At 38.2% G+C, this 26,312-nt stretch overlaps 1 protein-coding gene across 1 annotated transcript in view; it reads right to left on the bottom strand.

Moving 5' to 3' along the window:
• Positions 1 to 63: 63 nt before the first annotated feature.
• adam10a (ADAM metallopeptidase domain 10a) overlaps positions 64 to 26,312 on the bottom strand; it is a 28,655-nt gene continuing 2,406 nt past the window's right edge. The window contains exons 2-16 of the mRNA XM_085145555.1: positions 22,205 to 22,355; positions 14,564 to 14,682; positions 13,588 to 13,746; positions 9,447 to 9,544; positions 8,996 to 9,157; positions 8,329 to 8,421; positions 7,867 to 8,050; positions 5,015 to 5,178; positions 4,706 to 4,889; positions 4,451 to 4,601; positions 4,153 to 4,336; positions 3,956 to 4,067; positions 3,551 to 3,771; positions 3,293 to 3,419; positions 64 to 1,654 (exon numbers count right to left, since the gene is read on the bottom strand). Of these exons, the coding sequence (XP_085001681.1) occupies positions 1,509 to 1,654; positions 3,293 to 3,419; positions 3,551 to 3,771; positions 3,956 to 4,067; positions 4,153 to 4,336; positions 4,451 to 4,601; positions 4,706 to 4,889; positions 5,015 to 5,178; positions 7,867 to 8,050; positions 8,329 to 8,421; positions 8,996 to 9,157; positions 9,447 to 9,544; positions 13,588 to 13,746; positions 14,564 to 14,682; positions 22,205 to 22,355 (2,255 nt within the window). The 3' untranslated portion in view covers positions 64 to 1,508. The remainder of the gene's footprint in view (positions 1,655 to 3,292; positions 3,420 to 3,550; positions 3,772 to 3,955; positions 4,068 to 4,152; positions 4,337 to 4,450; positions 4,602 to 4,705; positions 4,890 to 5,014; positions 5,179 to 7,866; positions 8,051 to 8,328; positions 8,422 to 8,995; positions 9,158 to 9,446; positions 9,545 to 13,587; positions 13,747 to 14,563; positions 14,683 to 22,204; positions 22,356 to 26,312) is intronic.

Raw genomic sequence — 26,312 nt, 5'->3', positions numbered from 1 at the left:
CAGAATCGTTTCAGTCTTCAGTAACGATTGCTGACACTTGTACATCAACTTCAGTCACACTGCTCCGAGTAGGCACATATTTAATGTAATCACACAAAACCAAAGGGAGTAACAAAGGTTAACAAAATCCCCAATCAGTAGCAAAAAGAAGGACAGAACAGTAGTGGATGGCTGATGCGCTGTGATTGTTCACTCTGATAAAGATCTGTTAACAGCAGCAACAAAGCAATAATACAATTAGAATCGCTAGATTTCCCAACTCCATGCACAATAGAAACAATCTCAACTGCATTAAAAAGCATTAAGAGCAAAAAAACAAACAAAAACATATAAACCGGACACGTTCCTTATCTGGGTATAAAAGGTCTGACTGCATTTGAGTGGTTTTACTTTGTCTTTAACAACTGCTAATGTGTGAAAAGATGGACAGATGACAAGAGTTAAAAGACACGACAAGTCAAACCAGGACTTCTCTCTCCTCTAATCAGTTCTGTACACTTGTATTGTTTGGTTTAATGCATTCTGGTTTTTGCTTTCACTTTTCTGAATGTAGCACAAAGTGGTTGTTTCACAGTTCAGAGTCAAAGCAACCAGTTAGGTAAAAAGAGTTATTACAGAATACAAGTGTGATAAAATCAGTTAAATAAAAGCTATTTTCTCGTCATTCAATTCCACCTCAAGTATTTTGTTGTAAACACATCTGCAAACCATATCACAACTACAAATACACAGATTCAGAACACCAGATGACTCACTGGTCTTATCGAGCTCCTTTATATACATTCTTCCAGTCCTGTCCTCTGCCTTGGATGGCAGCTTACGTGACCTGTAGGCCTGAGCCAGAAGAGACTCTACCTAGACATCTGTAAGCAGTCGTCTTTACACTTGTATTCTGTCATTTTATTGATCCTGAGAAGATGAATTAAAACAGTAAACGATCTCCATTCAAAGAAAAATAAATTCATGTGAAACAAAAGACAAAACTACCTCAACATTTATATATTTGCACACAGAAGGAACAGACGTATGCCTTACAAAAAAAATATTATATGTATTGGGGGGGAAAAGTCACATTGGCAAAAGAAAAACAGGTTCTTTTCAAACATAAAGTCTCAGATCCGTTTTTGATTGGCAGCAGAAATTTTTGAAAAACTAATAAATTTGCTTTTCTCTCCTCCACAAAAAAGAAAAAAGTTCAAAGGTTTAAAAAAAGAAGAAGAAAAGAAACAAGATTAAGATTAAATAACGGAGATCAGTGAATTTCTCCCCCGTTCATCCTTGGAAAAATGTATTTCCTATAAAAGCTAAGTGAACCACTGCTAGTCTTGCTCTTAGAGCAGAGGTGAGTGAGTTTGTTAGACCCAAAAATACATCAGGTTTTGTCCAGTAAAAATGTTTCAGTTGCAAGTTCTCAGAATTCTGCAATAAGTGGTAAAAGTAACTCTTTGGAGTAAGGTGCTCCGATTGTAGGCACGAAGAAGAACCAAGGCAACAAGCGGACTTTTGCCTCATTGTGTCAACAGTCCCATTTGATACTGCTCTCTTTGTTGATGCTGCTGACGCTGCTGGCGCTGGCCCCGAGCTTGGCGCTGGCCCTGAGCTTGGCGCTGGCCCTGTGATGCTGGGGGCCGCCGTCTCAGGGTATTCAGGGTGTCTACAGGAAATGGACATCTCAATTAACTTAAAGAAATACAGTGAATGCTGCAAATTAATGCTACTACCATTTATATTGTTAGAAATGCCCACAGTAGAAGTGACTATTACATGATAAGGTAATCATGTTGGACTACAAAATATTTCTTAGCACCTTGCTATTTAGCCATTTCTTCTCTTTAACCTAAATATGCATTCAGTTATCCACAGTTGTGGAAGTTTATACACATACATACACTTGTGCGTATTTATATCCTTGTGGGGACATCTCATTGACATAATGCTTTCCCTAGCCACTTACCCTAACCACCAAAAATGAATGCCTAACCCTAACCCTTACCCTAAACCTAACCATAACCCAATTGTAAGCCTGACTCTAAAACCACATTTTGAGTCTCAAAAATGCTTTCGTGTTTCGTGGGGACCGGGATCTTGGTCCCCACAAGGGCTATCAGTCCCCACAAGTATAGTAAATTCCAATTTTTGGTCCCCACAAAGATGTTAATACCCATACACACACATACACACACACATATCATGAGCATGAAAGTCCTGGTAATTTAGGGGTTTGATTTCTCTGAACTGTTCATTTTCCAGGGTGGAATAACTGTGCATCATACATCTTTAATTATTTAAAACACAAGAATTAGATGCAAAAGTTTAAATTTGTTTGGGATTTTCTCTAATCCATACAGGGATCCATACATGGGAATATCCCTTAGCAAGTTGCACCTCAACCCGATGCTTTTGGCATAATTCTGACTGGATATGTGACCAGTCTTCTTGGCAAAGTTTAGTCAAGCTGCAACTTGACTAAGGGACATTTAATTAAATGTTGTGGAGGGTGTATATTTCTGATCCTACAGAGACTGAATCAATTTTGGATTTTTTTTCTAAACTCCTTAAAAGTCTCAAATTACCATGACATTCATGGCCATGGCCTACTAAAACATGTAAATATAAACTCAGTTACATACAGATGTACTGTTAGTATACTTGCAAAATGTATTATATGCATTATTGAAAATAATTTTTTTTTCAATGATGTATATACATTTTTTTGTTTAAAAAATACTTTTTTGTTTAAAATTATTAAATAAAAAATTCAATGGTTAAAATACAAAATGTATGAGAAACAAAATATACATCCTCTGAGATTAAAGAGAAATCCTTACAAAGAAAAGAAACTAGCGTAATTTTTATTTATGCTATAAGGTTTTACAACAAGAGTGAAAAACCTCTGTGGTGGATGACCTAATCAAGATAAACTGTACTTTGCAATGGGATTCTTAAAAAAGGAAATACTGGAGATTTTAGAAGTCTGAAGATTAATGTGTCACAGATAGGCTAAAGTTAGAAGAAAAGAAAACCCTGATTTGAATGAACTGGAAGTCACGGCCCATCTGCTCACTAACATGGACATGTGCTGGAATCCTTGATGTGATGAAATTGACTAAATCTTACAAATAGAACCAGTATGGAGTTTGATATCCAAAATGAAAGTAAACAAACATACTTTTTTAATATCTAATTTCCCTTCTCTCCCTCGCTCCAAAATTAGTTTTTCTTTAACCCACAACAGGCCACAGATGTCATCACAGTTTCCTTTTTTTGCAGAGCCCTGGTTTAGATACCGTACCAGATACATGCTTGCGTGGAGGAAGCAGGGGGTTGCTACTGGGTGTGTGGACACTGCAGACCTTGATGAAGCCAACCATTAGCATGATGAGAGCAACACCCATCAACAGCACTGCCCACCAGTAGGCCTGAATGACACAGAACGTAATACAGAATATTTAAGCACAGAAAAGAATCACTAAAAATATTAGCTATGTGTGTTTTTCACCATGTTGACAAATCTTTGTCACTATATACACTCCCACACTGGGACACTCACCACTATCCAGTCTGCAATACTGTTATAGAAATCAGGATTAAAGATGGCTTTCTTTAGCCTTGCAAGAGGCCCGTCTGCATCCACCAGGCGACACTTATTGAACACATCGCAGTATCCCTTGAAGTCATTGCAGGGTGAGCCAGGCTGCAGCGTCACCACTTTCCCACTGAAATACTGAGCCCATCTCTGTGACCCTGTGCTGCTACAGGTGCTGGGATTCGCTGAAGGTAGAAAGAAAGTAAGTGACATCTGTATTACCAAGAAAATGTTTTAATCATAAAGATGTTCTCATGACTAAAAGCAAACATTAAAACCAACAGTCACTTATGCTATACGTCAGATAATTCTAGTTTTAAATGACTATACTTAGTGTATATTTTGACATGTGAACAATCAGACACTCACTTTTCTCCTGGCAGCACACATGGCACAGGTCAGTTGCCTCATCCTTGCCATCCTCCTTAGCACAGCTACATACCTCCAGACTGTGCTTTGCACAAACAGAACCAGTGCAGGCCTATTTCAAAAAACAAAACCTTTAATTTATGATACAAACTCACAAAGCGGGAAAACAAGACATGAAGCTGATTATATGAGCATACCCCATTGATGCAAACTTGTGTATCTTTATGACAAAAGGTGAAATTCTCCTTTGGCTGTGAGGCAGGACATAGAGCAGTATTTCCACCACACCTGCCCTCATTGGCACACTCAGAATCTGGTCTGCACACCTCATTATTGGTCTTGAAAGTACATTCTGCTGTGCAACATGGGCCTTGGCTGGGACTGCGTAAAAACAATGAAAACCATGCAACCACAAGTCAAACAAATGCTGCCCTGTTCACAGCTGTGTTCTGTGCTCACTAATACCACAATCAACAGTTCATCACAAAATCTTACCTGCAGATTTTGCCGGGTCTAAGTTTGCACTTTTCGCCATCCCCTGAATCTGCACTAAAGCAACAGTTGTCTTTACACTGGTCTTGGTAGCCACAGTCACACTGCTCTCCCTCTTCCACCAGACCATTACCACAGATAGGATGGCCAGACTCTGTACACACAGAAACAACAGACTGAAAGAGCATCTCTCTCACACACACACACGCAACAGATAACAAAATCCTTTTATTTATTTTATCACATAAGAGAATTTACCGACAAAACAGCTATCTCTTTTCTTTTGTAGAACAGCGGTTATATTCCCGATGCTGCAGCTTGAGAACTTGTTATTGTTGAGCCTGTCCCCTGATGTGGCTCTGGCATACATAATGTAGTTCCCTCTCTCCTTTTGTCCTTGCTCCTTAGACTCTCCAGGGGTGCATACGCTACCAGAGTCATGCTGTGAAATAGTAGGCAAGCAAAAGAGAAACAGCAGAGCTCTGAGAAAGTTCCACAGAATAAATACAGCTTGGCAAGAGAAAGTAGGCTACTGGCAAAGGCCGGGATTTAAATAATAGTACTTACAGGTGAGCCAAAGTTGTGTCCGACCTCATGAGCAAAGGTGATGTGTGACACCTTGGGGGGGACATGTGAGCCATAGTTCTGCACTGTGATGATACCAGTGTTCAGAGACTTTGTCCTTCCATCTGAGTATTTTCTGCTCGTCTCACAAATTCCACCGGAGCTTCCTGCGGTAAAAATAAAGGGTGCGATGCATTAACAGGTTAAACACAGCCAGGATTTATTTGAATTTGCTTGCTAGACAAAACCTAAAAGTCCAGTTGGAGATAATGTGTATCTCAACAGTGGTTATCAACGTTCTGTTGAACCGGGCCTTCTGAGCATGTTTGGAAGCCCATCATAATTCTTAATCTGTACAAAATGACCCATATGAGTTCTGCCTACTCCAGTCGGAAACACTTTAATGATGATGATGATAAAACAGTGCTAAATATGTAAAGAGAATAAAAAACAACATTAAAATGCAATCCTGTTGTAAATAAGACACAAAATTAATGCTGCAGAAAATAATTAAACTGGGAATTCAGTCTACGGAGCAATAAAATAAACATTTCATTTTAAGTTAATTATTTTAAAGCCAAATGCGCTCTAACTGCTGCAGTTTATTTTTAATGTGACAGCTCTGATTTTTTAAAGTGTATATATTTAAATATAACATTTCATTATCCTATAGCCTAATAAAGGAAATGTGGAAATCACAGATCAAAGTGAAAATAATTTTACTTTTAAACAGGTATTCTTAGTATGCGTTCTGTGTTTTAGCACCTGCAATTCCAGCAGTGTCAAAGGCAACTTAGCAGCAGATTAGAATCAAGCAAAAACAACATTTTTATATTTTCTGCATCACCAACTGAATACACACATGAATGCAACAGTCTGTGCTGCTGTTACTTTACATCTGGGCTTCATTTCTGATGTTGGTATGGTTTGACAGCTTGCACATATGAAAGCTATTTGCCCAGCAAAGAATACGAGTTAAAACATGCTATAAATAAAACATTACGTGAAAACGTGGCAACTAAAACAGTGAATCTAACCTGCTCAAAAGCAGGTTGTGTGTTCAGCAACAGTTACCACATAACAGTGACTTAGCCACCAGTGTGGGTGACAAAGCCTTACTTTTAGCTCACTAACCCATTGTACACCCCTCTGGTTCAATATAGACAACAAAATACACGCATACATACAGACACACAGTAGCAGGGCATGGAGATGCTGGTAGTTTCAGCAAGCACAACTGCTCCACAGTTAATTGAAAGAACTTATTAAAATCAGTGAACCATAAACTACAGTAATTAACAGATGGAGAATGTTTTATTTGTATACCGGTTTAACCAATAAACAATAAAGTCTTATAAGGGTTGTCCAATAAATTAAGGAACTTGTTTTAAATGTTTTAAAAAGGGAGAACAATAATCTGAAACGGGATGAATCGTCTGTAAGTCTAAGACCCCTGAATACATCTAAACCCCTGAAGTTTCTTTGCTTTATTCGTCTGTTAAATTATCTAAAATAAAAATTTGTTTTGGATATATTGGGTGTCACGCTTAACAAGAAGTACTCTCCCAGTCGTGCTGCAATTCCCAATATCCAGAAATCCAGAATTTAGGAGACCGCTTCCGGCTACATAGAAACATGAGACTACTTCAAGCAATAACATGTCCATTCTGTGTAAAGTGACCATGAGACTGAGTGCACATTTTACTACACATCGCACTCTTTACCTGTGCAATTGTGTAAACCCTGCACTGAAGCCACCCATGACAACTAGTCACATGAACTCACACATTAGCTGTGCTTCACCAGTGGGCCTGAAAGCCTTTTTAGACTTCCTTTGTTCAATCAATCACCACAAAGCTCACTGCAACCAATCTATTCTCCATGTCTTTTATTCAATCAATTCTTTCAGCTTACAGTTTTGCTAATATGCCAGGATTGATCGTCTGGGTTTGTAGCGGTATACTTCATGTTGAAATGGTATCCAAGCTAATTCAAAAGGAGAGGAAAGAAGCACCAAACACAACAATCAATTACAAATGTGAGGGAAAAGCCAGTCTATATGAGCAATCTGTGGAAAGACCACAGCATGAAATCCAACAGGAAAGAGAGGCTACTGGCATACTTTGCACTTCAAGGACAACAGTTTTTCTCACATACATAAATATAAAGAAATTAGAATATTTCTTAATACAAATGGCCATCTGTGCAGATTCTTGTGGTCTCAAAGCATTGCCAGAAAATAAACAAACATTTACTCTGGGTCCTCTGATCACCACAGGAAAAAAAGAAATACTGGCAGTGTCCAGTGGTACCTATCAGCCTCATAGCAGATGCACCTACGGTATAAATTTCAAAATCCTATGTCCCCTCATTCCTGATTTCACAAAATTTTCTGAAAACTTGACCTCTGACCTAACAGCTGAAATCAGTGAGATTATAACTTTTCCAAGATTTTTAGTCGATGCACATATGGTATCAGTTTGAAACTCCTACATCTCTTCATTCTCGAGTTACCGCATTCACAAACTTAGGTGTCCATGTCTCCCCGCCTGGTTGCCCGCACGCCAAGCAGGGTGACAGCAATACCCCGTCAGCCTTTTTATGGCTGATGCGGTAGCACTATTCAAACTACTAAAACTGAGATCTGGTTTCTTGAACCAAAGTGATCTTAAAAAATAAAATGATCAGACTAATTAAAAAAAATGTATAATGTATAGCATGGATAACTGGCATGATAGCAAATATGATTATAGAAGTAATGTGAAGGTGTGTTACAAAACACCCAAACACTTTAAATGCTTCTGAGCAACACAGGGAGTCACTACCAGAGCTCCGTGTGTGTGTCTGGTACCAACCTGAGGGAGCCCCAACCCACGCCAAGCCAAGCACGCCATCATCAAAGTCTCTGTCAGTAAAGACGTAGGCCAGGCAGTACTGATCGTGGTTCTGTTCAGAGTTGAGCTCCAAAAACTTCTCCACTCCGATGTTGGCAAAGCGAAAAGGATTGCTGGGGTCCTTTTCTTCAGTTGTGGTATTGATCTGTGAGAAAGAGTTAAACAATCAAAAGGAAAAGTAGGAAAACAAAACTACCCTAATGAAGGAGATTAGTTTAGAATGATCCCAGGCAAGTAGACAGATCACTTCAACTTTTAATATCAGCAGGTTGATTTAGTTGTTATTAATAATGACAAATGAACTACTTCTAGCATATTAAATAATGGTAAACAAACATAATAATGTAACACTTTATGTAATTTAGGACTATAAATGGTGGCTGGCCTGAAGTTTGAGACGCTAAATGTCAAGATGAAACTCACCCTGACTCTTTTCACCATGAAGCTGATGTTACGTATGCCCTGGAAGTCCGTGCCCTGGTAAATGGTGTCAATAGCCTTTACGTGGCTTGAGATCTGCAGGGAGTGCAAGATTTTAGATTAGCAGTAACAAAGGTACAGCAGTGAAAAAAAAAGCAGTGAATTATTAGGTTTAAAATTTAAAAAATAAAAAATAAGATTACCAAATCTCTGCAGCTCCTCATCTCTGCTACAGGTTACTGGCTAAATTCCGTGCTACTAGAATAATGCTACATTCAACACACCACATAAGTAGGCATTTGTTTTCAGCCTATGAATGTTAGATGCCAAGTTTGACTTTGTGGTCAGCTATGAAAAAAGCTAAAACATTAAGAATGAATGGATTAAGGATTACGAACTTCTGTCCAGCTAAACTTATTAAAAGTATAAGTTACGGATTAGGAAATTAAAATCTGCTGTCAGGATGTAGCAGCAGCAAGTTAGCCCAAAAATCCAACTCCACAGAAATGTTTTGATTTGGTAATCCAGCATGAAGTCACTGGGAGGCAGCAGCTAAAACAAGGGAAGGGGTGTGAGCTAATGCTAATCAGCAAATAAGCAAAATAGGCTTTTTTAAATAAAAAAAGAAAGAAAAGAAAACAAAGATTTCACATACTGCATTTCCTCATACCTGAGCAAGCACAGCCTCTTTTGAGCCGTAGCGTTTGAAGAAGAAATGGTCAGTCTGGATGTAGAGCTGACAGGTGTTTTTTTCTTTACCAGTCGCCCTCTTCTTTCTCAAAATGACAGGAGTATCTTTAGATTCCTCATCTTCCAACACACGTGTCACATCCTGGAAAGAAAATGTTACGTTATGCTTGTTATCGATAGCATAGTTCAATGGCGTCTGGGGAAATAAGCACATTTCCGGTTTTGAAAACAATCCAACATTTTTATCCCCTAAAAAATTCCTGGGCTAAAAAGTTTATACTGCCATTTTAAGTAAGGTCAAACACTTCCACCTTGCTGTTAACTAACAGTGTAAGGTAAGGTGGAAATAAGCTCATGTAATATCACGAGTCTTGTCTGCCTGTGTTTATCTGTTCAACTGTTCTTGTTCTCTTGTTCTTAATGACACTTACTCTGGCTGGCTCTTCTGCTGATGCCTGGTACTTCTTCATCCTCTCAAACACAGAGTGGTCTGCGCAGCCACCCTCTGAACCATACTTATGAGGGTAATCTGTCAGACAGAAGGAGAGAAAAATTTTCTTGAGTGCCTTTCACCATATCCATTCAGTTATCTTCATCAGTCATTTATAGCTTTATTTTAACATTCAGTACAAGAAGAGAAAGGCATTATGCATGCCCTGACTCCACTAGTTAAAAATCTGTGCAACTAGGCCTCTTTTCTCATTTATTAAAAAAATCAAGGCAAACAAATTTTATGACCTGGCTCAAAAGCCACAAAATAAAGCAGAGACTGACAGAGTTTGCAGGAACATTTGGTTTAATTTTAAATTGCTTTGTAATCTGTGGGCTCTTTCACACCAATCGTTTGTTTACTCTGTTTTGAATCAGTTGATGAGTTTGTAAACTTGCAGCCTTTCCCCCTGGTTTGGTTTGTTTTCACATGGAGAAAACTTGAAGAGAACCAATTTGTGTCACTACAAGCCACCCAAACACAGGGAGAACATGCAAACTTCACAGAGAAAGGCCAAGTGGGAGGCAAACCCAGGATCGTCTTGCTGTGAGGCAACAGGCCTGACCACTGTTCCACCGTGCTGCCCAGGTGTTAAGCAAAACCAATAGACCACCACTGTAAGGAAATTAGGGCCTGCTCAAGTTCAATACAAAATTCAAACAAACTAATCATGTTACAGCAATGGAAAAGAAATTCTTGCATATTTACAATCACGGGCTCCACTGATCATATCTACAAATTGACTGAAAGTCTCTGTTTTCATCTGAACAAAATACACTACACTTCGTTAAGACTACAAGCAGATCCAGAGTTCAACACTGAGTGAAGCCTTGTGAATGTTGGATTTCAATGTTTCTGCATATTACTATTGACACCATAACAGATAATGGTGTCATAAACAATAACACTGACTTCAGAAACATGTTTCCTAAATGAAAACAGGTCCGTCGTCTCCTCTTTTAACTCACTGAAATGACCAAATACACTGTGTGCAATGTGCTTTTGAATTTTTTTCAAAGAAAGTCGTCTTTGTCCTCACAGTGAATGGTGTCTCATTCAACTGCTAATCAAAAGGCTTTTGCAGTTTGGACAGAAGTAAAAAGCTTAAGAGAAAGGCCAAATCAGAAGCAAAGGCTCCTCTGAGTCTTAGAAAATAAATAAATAAAAAGAATCAGCCTTCTCCACCCATTTCACTGATACCTGAATAAAAAACTGTACAGAAACTTCACACAAAAAATCCCCCAGTTTGTTGTGAGCAGTTTTACTGCTGGGTACTATCCATGTACAGTTCACAGTCATCTGAAAACCACAACGTCAATGAGACAGCACAAGATCCATCACAATTCACAGGTTATTGCCCATAAAACAACATGTGTGACCTTGAGCTTGAGCACAGTCCTGATGAAGTCTCACTGGGTGATCACTGTGTGCAGCTTTCACTAAAACATGACTGACACTGTGCAAGCAGCAGGAATTCTTGGGAAAATTAAAAATTCCTTGTAAGGTGACAAATATGACCGTCATCTTAAGCAAAGCCTTGGTGAAGATCCATTAGCTGATCACTGTTTATAAGTTTGCTTAAATTCTGTACAAATCTATAGGAAGAGCAGCAATTCCTATGAATTGTGGGCAGACAAACAAGGGCAACTGGGCAGACAGATGCCTCCTCGTCACATTAGACCTTCAAGGTTCATAAAAATGTCACCTAATTATCTTAAAACAAGGGTGATACATTCCGACTACCTTAAAATTGTTCAGAGAAGTTTTAAAAATATGTCTGATAAATACATATTTGAGTTTCAAAAATCACGGTACACAGCCAGAAAGCACATCTTGTTTTATCTTTACAACCCAGTGCAGATGTTAGCAGGGACTACGTGCAGCAGAAGTGTTTTAATGAAAAACACACTTCCACACAAGTTGATGTGCTACTTCACTCTTGATTAGCAATGATGAGTAGGGAAGTAGAAAATTTAAAAGGGCAAAAGAGTTGATTATAGTTGCAACACTAAGGGAAGATGGATGAATTAATGAAAGCACCACATAAATAATTTCAGTTCCACTTGATGTTTCTTAGGAAATTTAAGAAGTCATAAATTCCACTGTGGAAACTGTGACAAAACCTTTTCTTTGATTACCCTCATAAAGAGTAAAGTTAGCACTTCATTAAAGTGTGGCAGTTATTGCACTGAGGGTAGTTTTCTTACATAGTTCCCAGCACTTCTCTTACCACTGAATTTCACCATTGACCACAAACTCGTGCTGAAAGCAAACATGAACTTCTTTGTCAAACTGACCTAAATTTCACGTTCAGGATGAACAATAATGAGGAAAGCTAGGTCTCCAGCTTTGGTCCAAAGACTACAAACAGTTTTCAGCGGGAGAAAAGTGGCACATCAGGGGAGAAGTGCAACAAGGAGCAACTTCATCTCTTACTATGACATTCACAGGAGCTGTGAGCTTTGAATTAGAGCCCCAGGGTCACACGATAAATACTGAGCTCTACTGTAATGCCCTGGGAAACTGATTGTAAACCTAACCTGTGGCACATGCTATTGTCTGCCTGCCCATCTATCTTTGCTGTTTTAAAAATGGCAGAGATGTATCACATGTCTCAAATGCAAACCTGAGGCGGTCAGTGATTTCTAGGGAAGGCTCTTGCAATGTCTTGAGTGGTTTCTCGCTAAGAGGAGACGGCCCTGACGGGGATAACAGCTATTATTTTTTTGTTTTTTAAATAAGTGCACTTGCTGTACTTTTATATTGTACCATTTGTTGGTTTAATTTTTCCAATATGCTTCTTCTATCTCATTACTGACAGAATTTCATGCTCCTGCTGTTAGAACATGAATTCAACAAATCATTAGGCACAGTCTGAGACTCTAAATCCATATTTCCTAAATTTCCTTCAGCAAATTCAGAGTATATACCAGTGTATGTGTTTAGACGTGTGTTTGTGTGCTAGTCTAAAGCCAGCATAGGGTTCATATCAGATTCCCTGCCATGCTGCTAAATGCAGGAAGCACTTGCATACATTTGTGCGACCAGTAGAAATGCAGAATGTCATTTAGTACACACGAAGACCGTGAGTGTAGCAGCCAACTCAACATAGAGCTTTTGAGCCAGAACTTAACCTTGCAGTTAGCGCACTGCATGCCTGTTTCCATATGAAAGAGCCTTCATACTAAATTTGTAAGTCCCAAGTTACTGAATTGCATTTTGACTCACGCACTGTGCAAATGTTTTTTCAGCTTGGTTGAAATCAACCTCAAAATAATTTCAGATTTGCTCATCTTCATCGAAAACACTGAGAAACTTGCAGTGTCCTGGTTCTATAGCTCTGTAGCCTGACAAAAGCAGTGGATGTAAGCCATTTACATTCTCCGATCCAGTTTTCAATAGATACCGAACACCCTGTCCATGACTCAGGATGCTGAACAATATCCTATTACTACTACTACTACTACTACTACTACGACGACTACTACTACTACTCTGTCCTTCACTCAGTTTTAAGCTCATAAACTAAACTATTAAATATGACTTTCAAGTACCAATTTAGTCTCAATGTATAATAACAATGTTATTTGGACAGCATAGATATCAATCACAGCTACACATATTCTGATCAAATGTCAGTTATTTAAATGTATTATCAGCAGGCGAGACAGTCTCACATTTCGAAACAGCTGGTGTGCTACAAAAATGGGCTCATTTATGCAATTTCCCAGCTAAGATTAAGGAGGAAGATAAGCTTGTTACTCTTTAGAGAGCCCCCAATGGTCTAAGGCCCCAAGCGTTTGTCTGGCACGCTGATTCAACAACTTCTGTTGCAACTGAATAAAAAATAATAATAATAATCAAATTTCACTTTGTTATTTAAAAAATATAACAGAATTTTCCTTTGTGTATTTAACACTTCTTCACCAAGTTAATGACATTTGCCAGGAGTATAAAAAGAAAGCTTTTCTATAAAGAAATGTTTCAGACTTTGTAAAATAATACCACTTGTCCAACAAGCTTTATGTATTTTTCACTATACTAAACATCAGAACACAAATGTAAATATAGAGCCTACTTACTGATGTCATCTTCGTGATAAATGACAGAGTGGAAGGGCACACTCCTGTCCTTTAGGTATCTTTCTGAGGGTTCAACATAGTATGTTCCTTGTTGGGTTTTAATGAAGCCCTCAAATCGCCCATCAACCAAAGAGCCATGTGTCAGTGTGCCCTTTTCTCCTGAAACATATAAGAGGAAGAGGGTCAGCAGATGAAGACAAGTCATTTGTTTGTGTAGCCTAAAGTCGCAAGTAAATTAAAAAAAGACTAACATGCCAAAGTGGACAAATAAACAACCACTCGAACCAAAACTGTTAAAAAAAAAACAAACAAAAACAAAAACACATGAAAACCTGAAAACACAAGCGAGAAGAGGAGAGAGAGAGAGAGACGGCGATCAATATGAGGAATGTGCAGTGCAGCTGCCATGCACAAATGAACTGCACAACAGTGCCAAAAAAAACAAAAAGTTTTGATTTAAGGTAACTACAGAGCACAACAATAAAGTTGTTGTGAAAGCAACTTTATTCACACTGTGCTTTTCCTGCTTTGTTACATGTGTGGATTAGTTATGCCTCATGAATAACTTTAAAATGTTACTTAGTGATTTAAAGAAGCTGACTTCTAATCAGCTCAGAAAATATTCAAGGAGTATACACCTCTCCACCCCATCTGTTTGTTTGATGCAGACCAATCACTAAAAAACAAACACCCTTGTTTTTCCTCTTGTTCATTTGAACTCTACTGGAAACAGGCAGCAGGAAGATGTCCAGGAAGGGAGGGAAATAAGAGCAGCAGGAAGAACTGGAAAAAAAGCTAAAAATAAGTCCTGTGAGATTTGGCTTGTGATTTGTTGTTTACTCTGCACATTTAACAACGTTTCAATTGAGAAGTCACCCAAAAGGTAATACAAAGAGGCTTTGAATTGAAAAATAACAAGGCTACAAATGAATCAGATACACTACCTTTAAAAGACACACACAGACTCATGACTTACCATACAGCTCTCCACTATAAATATGTGATGTATCAATCGGGTTCTCCTCCCCTGACACCTCAATGACAAGATCGTGAGAAAACAGCTTTGAATCCCTCTTCATCCGCAAGTTAAAATGTCTGAAAAGAAGAATAGGAAACAATGTCCAATTACATTAAATGTCTAACACCACATTCAAACTTTGTACTTGAAATGTGTAAATGTGGACATGTAAATGTGGACTGTTGTCCACATTTACATGTGGACAACAGTCCTGCAGACAGACACTCATAATTCACAGTGTTGACAGTGTTTTTGTCATCCTCTTACCGAAGATTTTTAGAATAAAGGACCACAAACACTGGAAATCTATGACAGGAAGCTGAGAAAGCAGCCTTATTTACTTTACTAATGTTTACAGAGGTTCACCGTTCTAGTGTTGTTACCAAGTATGCAGCTCAGTGAGTCAGACGAATTATGTCACAAGGAAAACCACATGAACCTTGCAAGTGCACAGACACTGTTTTATGTAATACTTTCAGTGGAAATGATGAGAATGATGTAAAAGGCAAAAAGGCAAACGTCACATGGTGCTCACATGAGGCACTTCTGAGAAGTTAGAGGTTCTAAGGCTTGAGCAGTTCAGATGCAAACTCCTTATCAGAAATCTCCTGACAAATTATAAATTCCTCCACGTGACTCAGTATTAACCTTAAATGGCTCAAGACCTTTTTGGCTTTGGTGTGATTTACACAATCATCAGTAAGGCCAAAAAGCTGTTCACAGCAGGAAATCTTTAAGCTAAAGTTGGCTGTTTAACAGATTTTGAAAGTACTCCACACCCTTTTTTTTTTTACTCATTTTAAATACCACAGTTGCCCTTATAGGCAGGCATAGTAATGAGATTAATCATGAGATTAATCATAGTCGGGCAGGATGTGTGCATGTTCTTCAATCCCTCAGCTGCACATTAGTCTCCAAACCAAAGCTAAGATAATCTCAGGTCACGGAGGACATAATACAACTGAGAACAAAGTGTATGCCGTCAAGTTTTCTTGATGTTCCAGTATACAGGTTTGTTTCAGACTAAGGATCTTACAGTAACATTTCTACACAACATTCATGGAAACATTCATGAAGCAAAACAAAATGAAAACACAAAATGCAGATAAATGCTCTGAGCAGTACAACGTGTCAGGGAGTGTCTGGCAGAGTTAGAAAGCAAGGCATTATTCATGGCTCAGACAGTTCAGGATTTCCCTCACCAGGATGACTTTTTGACCTGCATTCAGTTTTTACCAGTCCAGTTTTCATTTCACACCCCTTTTTTATTACTGTTTATTTTCCATGTATTGGTTCATTGTACCAAATGATATGCTCAATGAAACAGCCTTGCTTTTGGTTAGTATTCAGTTTGGTAAAAACTTTGTTATGTCATTAGGAATGCTTTTTATAGATACAAACATGTATAATAACCTAGAAGGATCAAGTGGATTTGCGGTCAAAAACAAGCCGGCCTCGTCTACAGATTTTCTGCCCAAAGAGCATTTCAGCTGAAGCCAAGAGAAAGAAAAAGGATCAAATATTTGACACAGAAGAGGAGACGATGAAATAAGAGAACTGCTAAACCTGTACAACAATGGCTGCAACATGACCTGCTGTTTGAAGTCGGCAGTGTTACACAGAGATAGCAACAGATACAGTATGTAATTTCCTTGGCTTATTACTCATACTGGCACGCCCATTACAATTCCCAGACCCTAAAACAATAAATCTGTCTTCATAAATATAATTCCGGTCACAGCCAAAGCAAATTATTCACTTAGAAATATAACCTGCACTGTCATGTGGTTGGGTTCAAAAAGAGAATGACTAGTTGGTAAGAAGCCTTACAAAGTCTAAAACCTAACTGCCTTAAAACTGCAACTGTTTTTTGCAACATTTGCCTCCTCATCTTAGAAGTTAACACCCCTGCGACAACTTCCCCACAGCAGCCAGGTGTACCACCGAAGTCACAAACCAATGGTTATTCTGTTAAAAGGATGTGGCTGCTCTTGTTTCTGAAGCAGTTGAACAATACAGTTTTTGCAGTGTTTCCTGTGTATCGAGAAGCTTGGCAAAGAGGAATCGTGGGTTACATCTTTTGCATTGCAATAATAGCTAAAAAGGTGTATAGAAATACACTAAAAAGCATCTAAAAGGCTTTCCTATTCAGAATTTTCCATCACAAAGTTCATGAAGCAACAGACTGCAGGGGCTCAATCATGTCTGCCACAAGCCGTTGACACCCATGTGAGTCAAGGTTCAGAGCGCAGCAACTCTGTAAAGGAGCTTAGTGTGTTCAGAGAACAGAGAAGCAGGAAATCCGAAGAAAGGGGAGAAAACAAAGCAGTAAATGAAGAAGTAAGACTTGAACAGTTGGCTTGGGCTTTGCAGAACAATGCAGCTTAACTGCACCTGTATATGTGATTTAGCTATCTTAGCAGGTTTAGTGGGAAGCATGTCTCTCCTGCAATATGTGGAAAAACAAACACATTTAGTGTGTTTCTAATCACTAAACTATAAAGTGCCCTAGACAAAAAAGAGAAAGAAAGAAGAGACCAGAAAAAATACCAACAAATCAACATGGGCCACAAGACAAGAAGAGAGGAATCCAAGGATAAACCCAGTGGTACTCGTCTCACAGCAGCAGCTCACTGCTAAATTATTCAGACAAATCCCAATTGCTGAACATACTGAATCAAGCATCTGACAGTCATCCACTGCTTAGTAAGCAGGCCAAGCACACAGAGATGGGGTGCCCTCAAGACATTTCTACAGAGAAAATTCCAACTAAAAAGGGGGCAATATCTACTTATCACTACATAGAGCTCTATTTACAATATTAAGTCGCTTGGTCACAATGAATCATCGTAAAATCATAGCATTACCAAATTACTTAATTGGAAGAAATCAAATCAGTTCAGAAGTTGTTAAATATCAGTGCAGAAAGTGGGAAACAAGGACAACGAGAGGAGAGTAAGAGATGAAATCAAGACATAACTGGGAAGCAATCCTAAGAGATTCTGGTTAAAGTGGTAAAATGTGGTGTGAACCTTAACTTTTACATTCATTAATGGATAAGCCGCATTGTTTGACTGCTTCAATAACAATAACAATAATAATAATAATAACAATAATAATAATAATGTGTTTTTTGTCAAATATTTTTATACCTTTAAGGAAAAAAACACTTATGTGTCTTATTAATACATTATTAGGTTATAAACTACAAAGAAATGTGAATTATATCACAAGCACTGCATTAGCACATGCTTGCCATGGCACTTCACTTTGTAAAGAAGCCCTACACAGAGACCCTGTGACTTGCCTTTTTCTGTCACCTGATCTGGCCACAAATACTCATGCGAGTGGGCATACACAAGAACGCTTTTCTCTCGTTACAACAAACCTCTACAGTGCCAAACAGCCTGGCCTTGAGTTTTCACAGAAGGGAGAGTGTTAGCCTTAATTTGCACACACTAAATGAATTCAGTCAGGACATAAGACACAAGCTTAATGTCAAGTGGCATAGTATTATAGTCTGTGGTACAGCTACTTTTATTAATATTATTGCTCAGCTTTGAAAAACTGAAAGAAAGTGGTCAATTATTAGTTCACTTTGTTTTTTTTAACACATCTCTATAGCTCCTCATCTCTGATACAGGTTAATTCAATTCAGTTTTATTTATATAGCACCAACTCACAACAACAGTTGCCTCCATACACAGCATATTAGAAGGTAAAGACCCTAGAATAATACAGAGAAACCCCCAAAAATCAGATGACCCCTAGGAGCAAGCACCTGGCGACAGTGGGAAGGAAAAACCCCTTTAACAGTAAGAAACCTCCAGCAGAACCAAGCTCAGGGAGGGGCAGCCATCTGCCCTGACTGATTAGGGATGAGGAGAAGAAAAGAAGTTCTAGTATGCAATGTGATGTGAACATCAAGTAATACCTGACACACAGTTTTAATATGTACAAAGGTTTTTACACTCTATGGGATACTGCAGAAAACTGGACACTTTATAACTGTTGCCAGAATTGTAAAGCTAAGTGTCCACTTATTTCAAAGAAAAATCTAAGAAACTTTTTAGAGCTCAAATGTAACAGGTAGGCAGCATTATCTGTGCAGTTCTTGCTCCTTAATGCTTGCATAATATAAATCATACTGATGTACAGCAGGTATACTGCAGCCGTTTTTGGAAACTGCAGTATCCTCAGAGAGTTGAAGTGGTTATCTCACAAACAGGCAGTAGAGCTACATGACTTTTCAAACTAATCTAAGTTTCGCTTTTGCACAATGTGCAAAATGTCTAGTCTACAAAAATGAAATAAGCCTGCAAGTGTGAGCTTCTTCATTTAAAACACCTAAATTTTACTCATATGCTTCAATATAACCTCAAACAGACAACTGTGCCATGTAAAGTAAAAAACTCAGTTCAAACTAAAAGTGGAAGCATGACAAGCCTCCTTTGCCACCTGACAGAAACGTACACAGTGGAATAGGAAGAGTGTGTCTCCTTAAATTTGGAGCCTCAGACCAATCTCAGTTCCAGGGCCATAGATAAAAAGCTGCCTCACTTTACAGTGGCAACCTATATAACAAGACAGGGAAGTAATTGAAAGAAAGCTCATACGGTTAAAGAAGTGATATCCACTTACGCAGTCAAAAATCCTAGATTTAGGATGCTGAATACAGTCAATCCCAAGCATGAACCACCCACCTTTATGTATTTGTGGAGTAAGCAGTAGACCATTTACTGCTCCTGCTGCTGCAGAGTCAAAGGCTTTTACTTACAAGTGAGCTTTTTATGATTCACAAATGATGCAGATGATTGATGATTGAGCAGAATCTTTCCTATAAGCTGAATTTTTTTGAGAGTGATCTCATTTTTTGGCCAACCCAATAAGGCAATGCTAACAAGTTCTGCAAGATTCAGCAACAACTGGAAAAAGCACAAAAGTTGGGTAAAAAGCCACTGGTATCAATATACCAAAAAACTGAAAGAAAGGACAAAAGAAAAAAGAAAAAAAGAATTTAAAAAAAAGGAGTGAAACAGTATCACTGCACAAAACGTCAGTAAAAACATTAGCGAATATACTGGAATCAGAGTTTATAACCGCCACTAATTTAAATATTTTTTAAAAGGAAAGAAGAGACAGGAGGAACACGCTTCAGCTGATTCATGAATGTTTGAGTTGCATAGTTTGCAACTTCCCTACTGGCAACATGTGTTTCAAACCCACAAACACAACAACCAGCTGATCCGCACAGACTTAGACAGAACATAAATGAGTAATTCATAACCTGTGACAATAAAACAAGATTATAAACTGTATTGTCATAATATTTTAGCAAGTACTCATAAATAACTACACATAATAAACAGATGCTTGTTTCATGTGCCTGAAAAAAATATTGGCCAATATATTGGAATTTAAAATCACCAAATATTGGTATTGATCTTAAAAATCATTCAAGGTCTAGTTTCATAAATGTATTCACATAGACGGGGCTAGAATAAATAATAACCAAACAATCAATGTTGCTCGTCTTTGGTTTTGTTGAGCATTTACATAGTTTTGTCTTACAGTGCCTCTTTATTCAAATATATTTAAATATTTAAATATACCTGTCTCACAAAGACATGGACTGCATGGACATATTTAAAACGATTGGATGTCATGCTAAATTAAAAATTCATTCGTGTAGATTAGGAATAATACAAGTTCCAAATTATTATCATTGCGAACATTTTGACCAAAAGAAGGGTACCTGTGGCTAACAAGGTAGACCAGATCATCTACTTTTTGATCCCTGGTTCTTCCAGTCTACTACTGCATCCCACATTTCAAGTTAGTATGCTTCAGAAAAAGCAAGAAAAAATAAGATTTGTTTCAGTTCTTAGCAAGGTACAGCCATTCAGGTATCACTAGCAATACAGCATTTTGTTTAAATTTTTTTTGCACTTAAAACACATTCGTGGATAGAGCCTGCTCACTCCTCTGTGTATGCCTTATTTAGTGAGTCGCAAATAACAGTGGCAGTACAGATTTAAAAATTTACGGTTTCCCTATCATTTTATGTTCAGTGCCCCCATTTGGATTGCTCATTTGGATTGCTAACAACGGGCTTTCTGGGTGGAAAATCCAAGTTGAGGGGGCATTCGTCAAAAACACATTCCAACTGGGAACTCACCATACAAGTCAAAGTGTCCTTGGGCAAGATATTGAAACCCAAGTTGCCCCAATGTATCCACTGGAGTGTGAGTATGTGAATTTTAGACAAAGTGCTTAAAAATGCAAATGTTAAAGCCCTGCGTGAATGTGTAAATGAGGCTGTCACAGAAAGTACTCTGATTAGAAAAACACTAAAAAGTAGTATCAGTCCCGATTGCCATTTTAAAAAACAAATGTTTAAATTCTTAATAACCTTTTGAAAACACACCTAAAAGTACCTTCTGCAAAATGAATAAACAGCATTGACTGCTTTAACTGCGTTTCACAAGTTCATGTGAAAATGTGTAATTCTTACACATTTTTGTTGCAGAGTGTTGTTCCTTTACAGGAGATGGCAAAAATTCAGCTGATACAAATCTGGGAACATTTGTGTTGTTGCCCGTTTCCAAAACAAGGGTGGCACCACTGCACTCAGATAACATGGGTTTGATGAAGGGTCATCCTTGGATAATGTATATAAATGAAAACTGAATCTCTCAGGTTAAAATGAAACATGAAAAAACCTGAGTTTGAACTTTGAGCAATGAGTCTTATCTTAAGGACTATAACTAGTATATTAGCCAAATAATAAAGAGATATTTTCCATTGACCTTTCTACAACTCCATCTCTCAGCTCAGCTCTGTATATACAGCCACAACCAACACAAACTGAAACCATGGTGAGCAAATTAATTTCCACAGTAATTTATTAGCTGTACATACTTAATAGGAAAACAAGCCATGTATTATCTTGACGGGCAATCACCAAGCATCACTGATCTCAAATATCACCGCCCATGTCCAAGATGATAACAAGAGCTAGAAAGGAAAATCAAATTATACTAATTATACTACAAATTATACAAGGCTATTCTTCTTAGCTCTTTTGCAATTCGCTGGTATGTACTGTATGTCTGCCAGTATGATAACACTGAAAAAACATTTCATATTGGCTGCAGCTCTAGTTTTAACAGGGAGCCAGCATAACCAAGTCACAAAATACACAATATGTCATGTATAAAGGCATTAGGCAACAGAGCTTGCACTTATCAATTTGACAGGCAAATATACGGCTTGCTGATCATCCATGCAAAAAGGTGCAGTATAATCTTGCAGTGGCAACAAAGTGCGCACAGACCAAGACTAGAAAAAACAAAACCTGATAAATATCACCACAAACCACAAAGCAGTAAGAATTTATGAAAAGGTGTTTTACATTACTAAAAAAAAAAAATAAAAAAAAAACCCTGAGTAATAAAAATAAATACTTCTTGTTTGTTGCTAGGGCTGGAATATAAATTACTGAGCACAAGAATAATAGACTTGGACATGAACTGAGTCAGCACAGAAAGAAAGAGTGACTACATGAGGAAGGCTGTGTGTGTTTCTACTTAAACTGACCTTCCGTGTGCATGGAAGTCCAGCTGCACGGTGCTGTCTTGAGGAGAGAGCGCCCTTTTAGCTCTCTGGTGACGGCTGTGCAAGGCTTCTGTGTCATATGATAAACCCTCATAGTGGCGAATATACTTGTTCAAAGGGTTCCCAAACTGACCTGAAAGAGAGAGTTCAACAGCTTTACAGTACTGGTCAACAACAGTATCAAAACTAATAGGTTTTTATATTGTTTTTATTAATCAAATGATAATTAGAATTTTATTCACGTATCACTGACATTTTTCCACTGTAGATTAGCATGCAATTCTGAGATAATTCGTTTTTATCATTTCTATCCATGGTTTTCCTGACGTGCAAATCTTTCAATGGAAATGGCCTATGGAGCAATCGATCTCTACAATACTGGCTAGCTTTAGTACAAGCCCTCACTCGCTAAACATGCTTAACAGGCTTATTCAGCCAATTGCTATAACATCCCCTGAGGTAAAACCCTACCGGCATCCATACCGACCCTTTTCTTTGTTCTTTTCACAAAAACAAAGCTAGTGTTCAGTTTAAAATACAAGTGAGGAGCACATGATACGATCAGGTGACGAGGGTCTGTTTCAGTAGTACTGTATAGCATTGTGTGAGCTCGTTGCAGGCTGTTTAAATGCTAATCTACACTCAAAGGGGTGTGTGTGTGTGTGTGTGTCCATCTATCTGTCTGTCTGTCGGTGTCTGTGTAACTCTGGTGGCCTTAAAAAAATCCTCAGCTATGACTCAATTTAAGGATTTGTAAGTAAGATCAAGTTCTAATCTTTTTGTACTGTAGGATTTTCTGCACATGACTAAGAGATACCTAGACTCAAAAATGCAAAAATAGACGATGTAGATGATCCACATTATCTGCATTTTTACACTGCACTGTTCTGTTGACAACTACATAATTTCCGTGTCAGTGGGAGGCATAACTCCCCAAACAGGGAGAGGCTGCTCCAGGCTAGCATGGACTTGTCTATGAATGCACTTAGAAAATATTCCAACAACCATCTTCTTTAGTTCTCATTAAACAAGGAAAATAATGTTTGCAAACTACACAGACAACACAGATCAACCTTTGCAGGAGGTCTCACCAACTTCATTCGTATATAATGTATATAATGAAGTATGCAATGTGTGTGTGTGTAAGATATCATGTCACATTTGACCTCTTTATGTACACGGTTTCAAAAAGAATGCTGACAGGTATCTCTGGATGCCTTCACGGTAGAAAAACATGTTTCTAAAACAACTCTGAGCTTGTATGATAAATCAGTCATGCTTTCCATCTAAAGACTCTGGAATGAAATCTTTTAGCTTATATTAAGGGTTACAGAGTTAAGCCAGTTGTAAGAGCAGGTTAACATTTTATGCAGCTTTCAAATACCTGAGAAAACTATCACTAACAAAAAAATGTACCATCTTACTGCAACCCACACACACAGGTTATTGTTGCAAAACAAATACAAGAAGTAGTACGCCAAGAGCGCAAACGTCCGCCAAGGCAGCTCACTCTCTGGGCAGTACTTACTTTTAAGGGAGTAGTTTTGTATTTTCTATATATTCATTGTTTGTTTTGTTTTTAAATATACTTTATGTTTGTAGTGCGGTGAAAATATGGATATGGCGCAATTTATTTTAATTAAGACCTTGGTGGATGTAAGCCAAATTTTAAATGATTGATAGCAGTACCCCCACTTCCACCTCCCCCAAAAGTTGATCAAAATTCACCCAAATCTTTTTCAAGTAATTGTGTTCTACAGGCAGAATGACATGCAAGCAAACATTACCAAAACCTCCTGGGCAGCGATAAAAGGTGTAATTGTAAACATAAACAATATAACAAAATGTAATGTTGTTTTACTTACTAAAATCTCTATATAATTCTTGATTCCCATACACAGACATCTTACTAAGCAGGTTTTTTTTCATGTTGTGTGTAAACATCACATTCTGAATGTTACAAGCCTGAAAAGAATCTAAAATGCAGGCAACTACACAATGTTTAAAAGGTAAAAGAGGCACTTCCTTCTCTCAGTGACAACAAAGAATTCAAATCAACTATATTTAATGAGCTACTGTGTATTACTAAAAATGTGTTGATCAGGATGTTTCAGGAAGTTAAACCAGATCTAATAGGTTTAAACATCAAACCAGTACTATGTGAGTTCATTTGTTCCACGTCATTGCATGCCTCACAACTCATAGTTCACACACACACACACACACACACACACACACACACACACACACACACCACACACACACACACACACAAAAATCCAAAAAAGGTAAAAGCGAGGATTGCTCTACTTGCATGTCAACATTCCAGCCAAACTGAAATACAACATTGACTGGACTACCTAAACTGTAGCCATAAAATACACTGCATTCTTAACATGAAGTCATCACTACCATGTAAATATGCATGTATTTAATTTATATCCAGTTTTATTTATATAGCACCAAACAGTTGCCTCAAGGAGGTTAACACATTAACCTCCTTGAGGTAAAGACCCTACAATAAGAGACAAAAACCCAACAGTCAGACAATACCCTATGAGCAAGTCCGTGGGGATGCTGGGAATGAAAACCCCCCCCTTAACAGGAAGAAACCTGTGGCACAACTAGGCTCATGGAGGGGCAGCCATCGCCCCAACTTGTATAGGGGTAAGCGGAGGAAGACAGGAAAAATGACCTGATGTTTGTGTACGTGATTTATAACATAATGTACACAACCTTTATGTGTATCTATAATTTATAAAATAACATGCACAAAAATTGGAATTCAATTGAGATTTTTAATGCATTTTCATTTCCAGTGGTTGCAAAATACATTACTTTCAAAATGAAGCTCTTAGTTGCTTGCATTAACATCTCTATTAATACCCTTTTGCAGGAGTTGGTTCCTTTGGATTGCTTTCTTTTACTTTTATGCTTCTTCTGTTTTTAAAACCTTTTCCATTTTTATTGTGACAATAAAAAAAATACAATAAATCATTACGTGACAATACTATCCAACGCTATTAGGAACTACATAGTTCACTTCAGACTAATAGCAACAAAAAATTCATTTAAACTGCCAGTGAGTTTTACTGAAAAAGCATCATCACTACAGAGCAATCTGTTTTCACTCTCAAGTCCTGCAGGAAAGTGCAAGACAGAGAGAGAGAGATAAAAAACCTGCTGACAGGAAGCAAAGACATGGTCACAGCATGGATCAGAACTGAGCTGAGCCTCGCATTGCCATGCACGCTGGGTCCTGGCAGCCCGGCTAAGACAATATCTCAGGCACCCGACAGCTCGGGGCAACTAAAATGTCTCTCCTTAACATTTTATATCATACAGAAAAAAAAAATTTAAGTGGGTTGGCAAAAACCTGTAGGCATCAAGTCCACAACAAAAATTCACGCAACATTACTCAAAAAATATCTGCAGGAAGCTGTGACTGTGAGAAGGCCAAGTAACAGCAGCTGTGCGAAAGTGAAATAACCTAAGTTACATGAAACACAGGCTGTATCGCAATTCAGGGTCTGCAGCCTTAAAGGCCGCATTTTAAGGCCGATTAAGTCACCGCGACGCGACGAAGGCTGTCCCAATGCGAAGGCTGCTCGAACTGCGGCCCTCAAATGCGTCCTTCATTTCCCTGAATTTTAAGGACGTGGCGGTGTAGACTTCGTGGCCCAACATATCCCAGAATGCATAGCGCAGCGGTGGGTGTGGATAATTTTGCCGAAAAAAAAAAACGGCGGATGAAGGGCGGCCGAAGAGTAAACTTTAAGTAAGTACTGAATATTATGTCACTTATTTATGTGCAAATGTTTAATAACGAAGAACATTAAAACATTACTGTTGGCCACATGTCGGCAAAGTTATGTGACATTAGTGACGTTTGTACTAACTTGGTTTTACAGCCTTTACTTTAAAATATACGCCGTTCAATAGCTGAGCTTAATCTTACCGAGAATGATCAAAGCTCATGTAGAAACAAACAAACAAATTTTCTCCTTCATTTCTGTCAAACAAAGCTGTATGAAACGTTTCCAGCTGTTAGTATCATGGTTGCTAGGCAACCTGGGCAGCGCGACGGAGG

The sequence above is a fragment of the Neolamprologus multifasciatus genome, chromosome 1 (assembly GCF_963576455.1).
Source record: "Neolamprologus multifasciatus chromosome 1, fNeoMul1.2, whole genome shotgun sequence".
In the NCBI taxonomy this organism is placed as follows: Eukaryota; Metazoa; Chordata; class Actinopteri; order Cichliformes; family Cichlidae; genus Neolamprologus; species Neolamprologus multifasciatus.
Note: the sequence above shows the minus strand (reverse complement) of the source record. Positions and strands in the feature narration are given on the sequence as shown.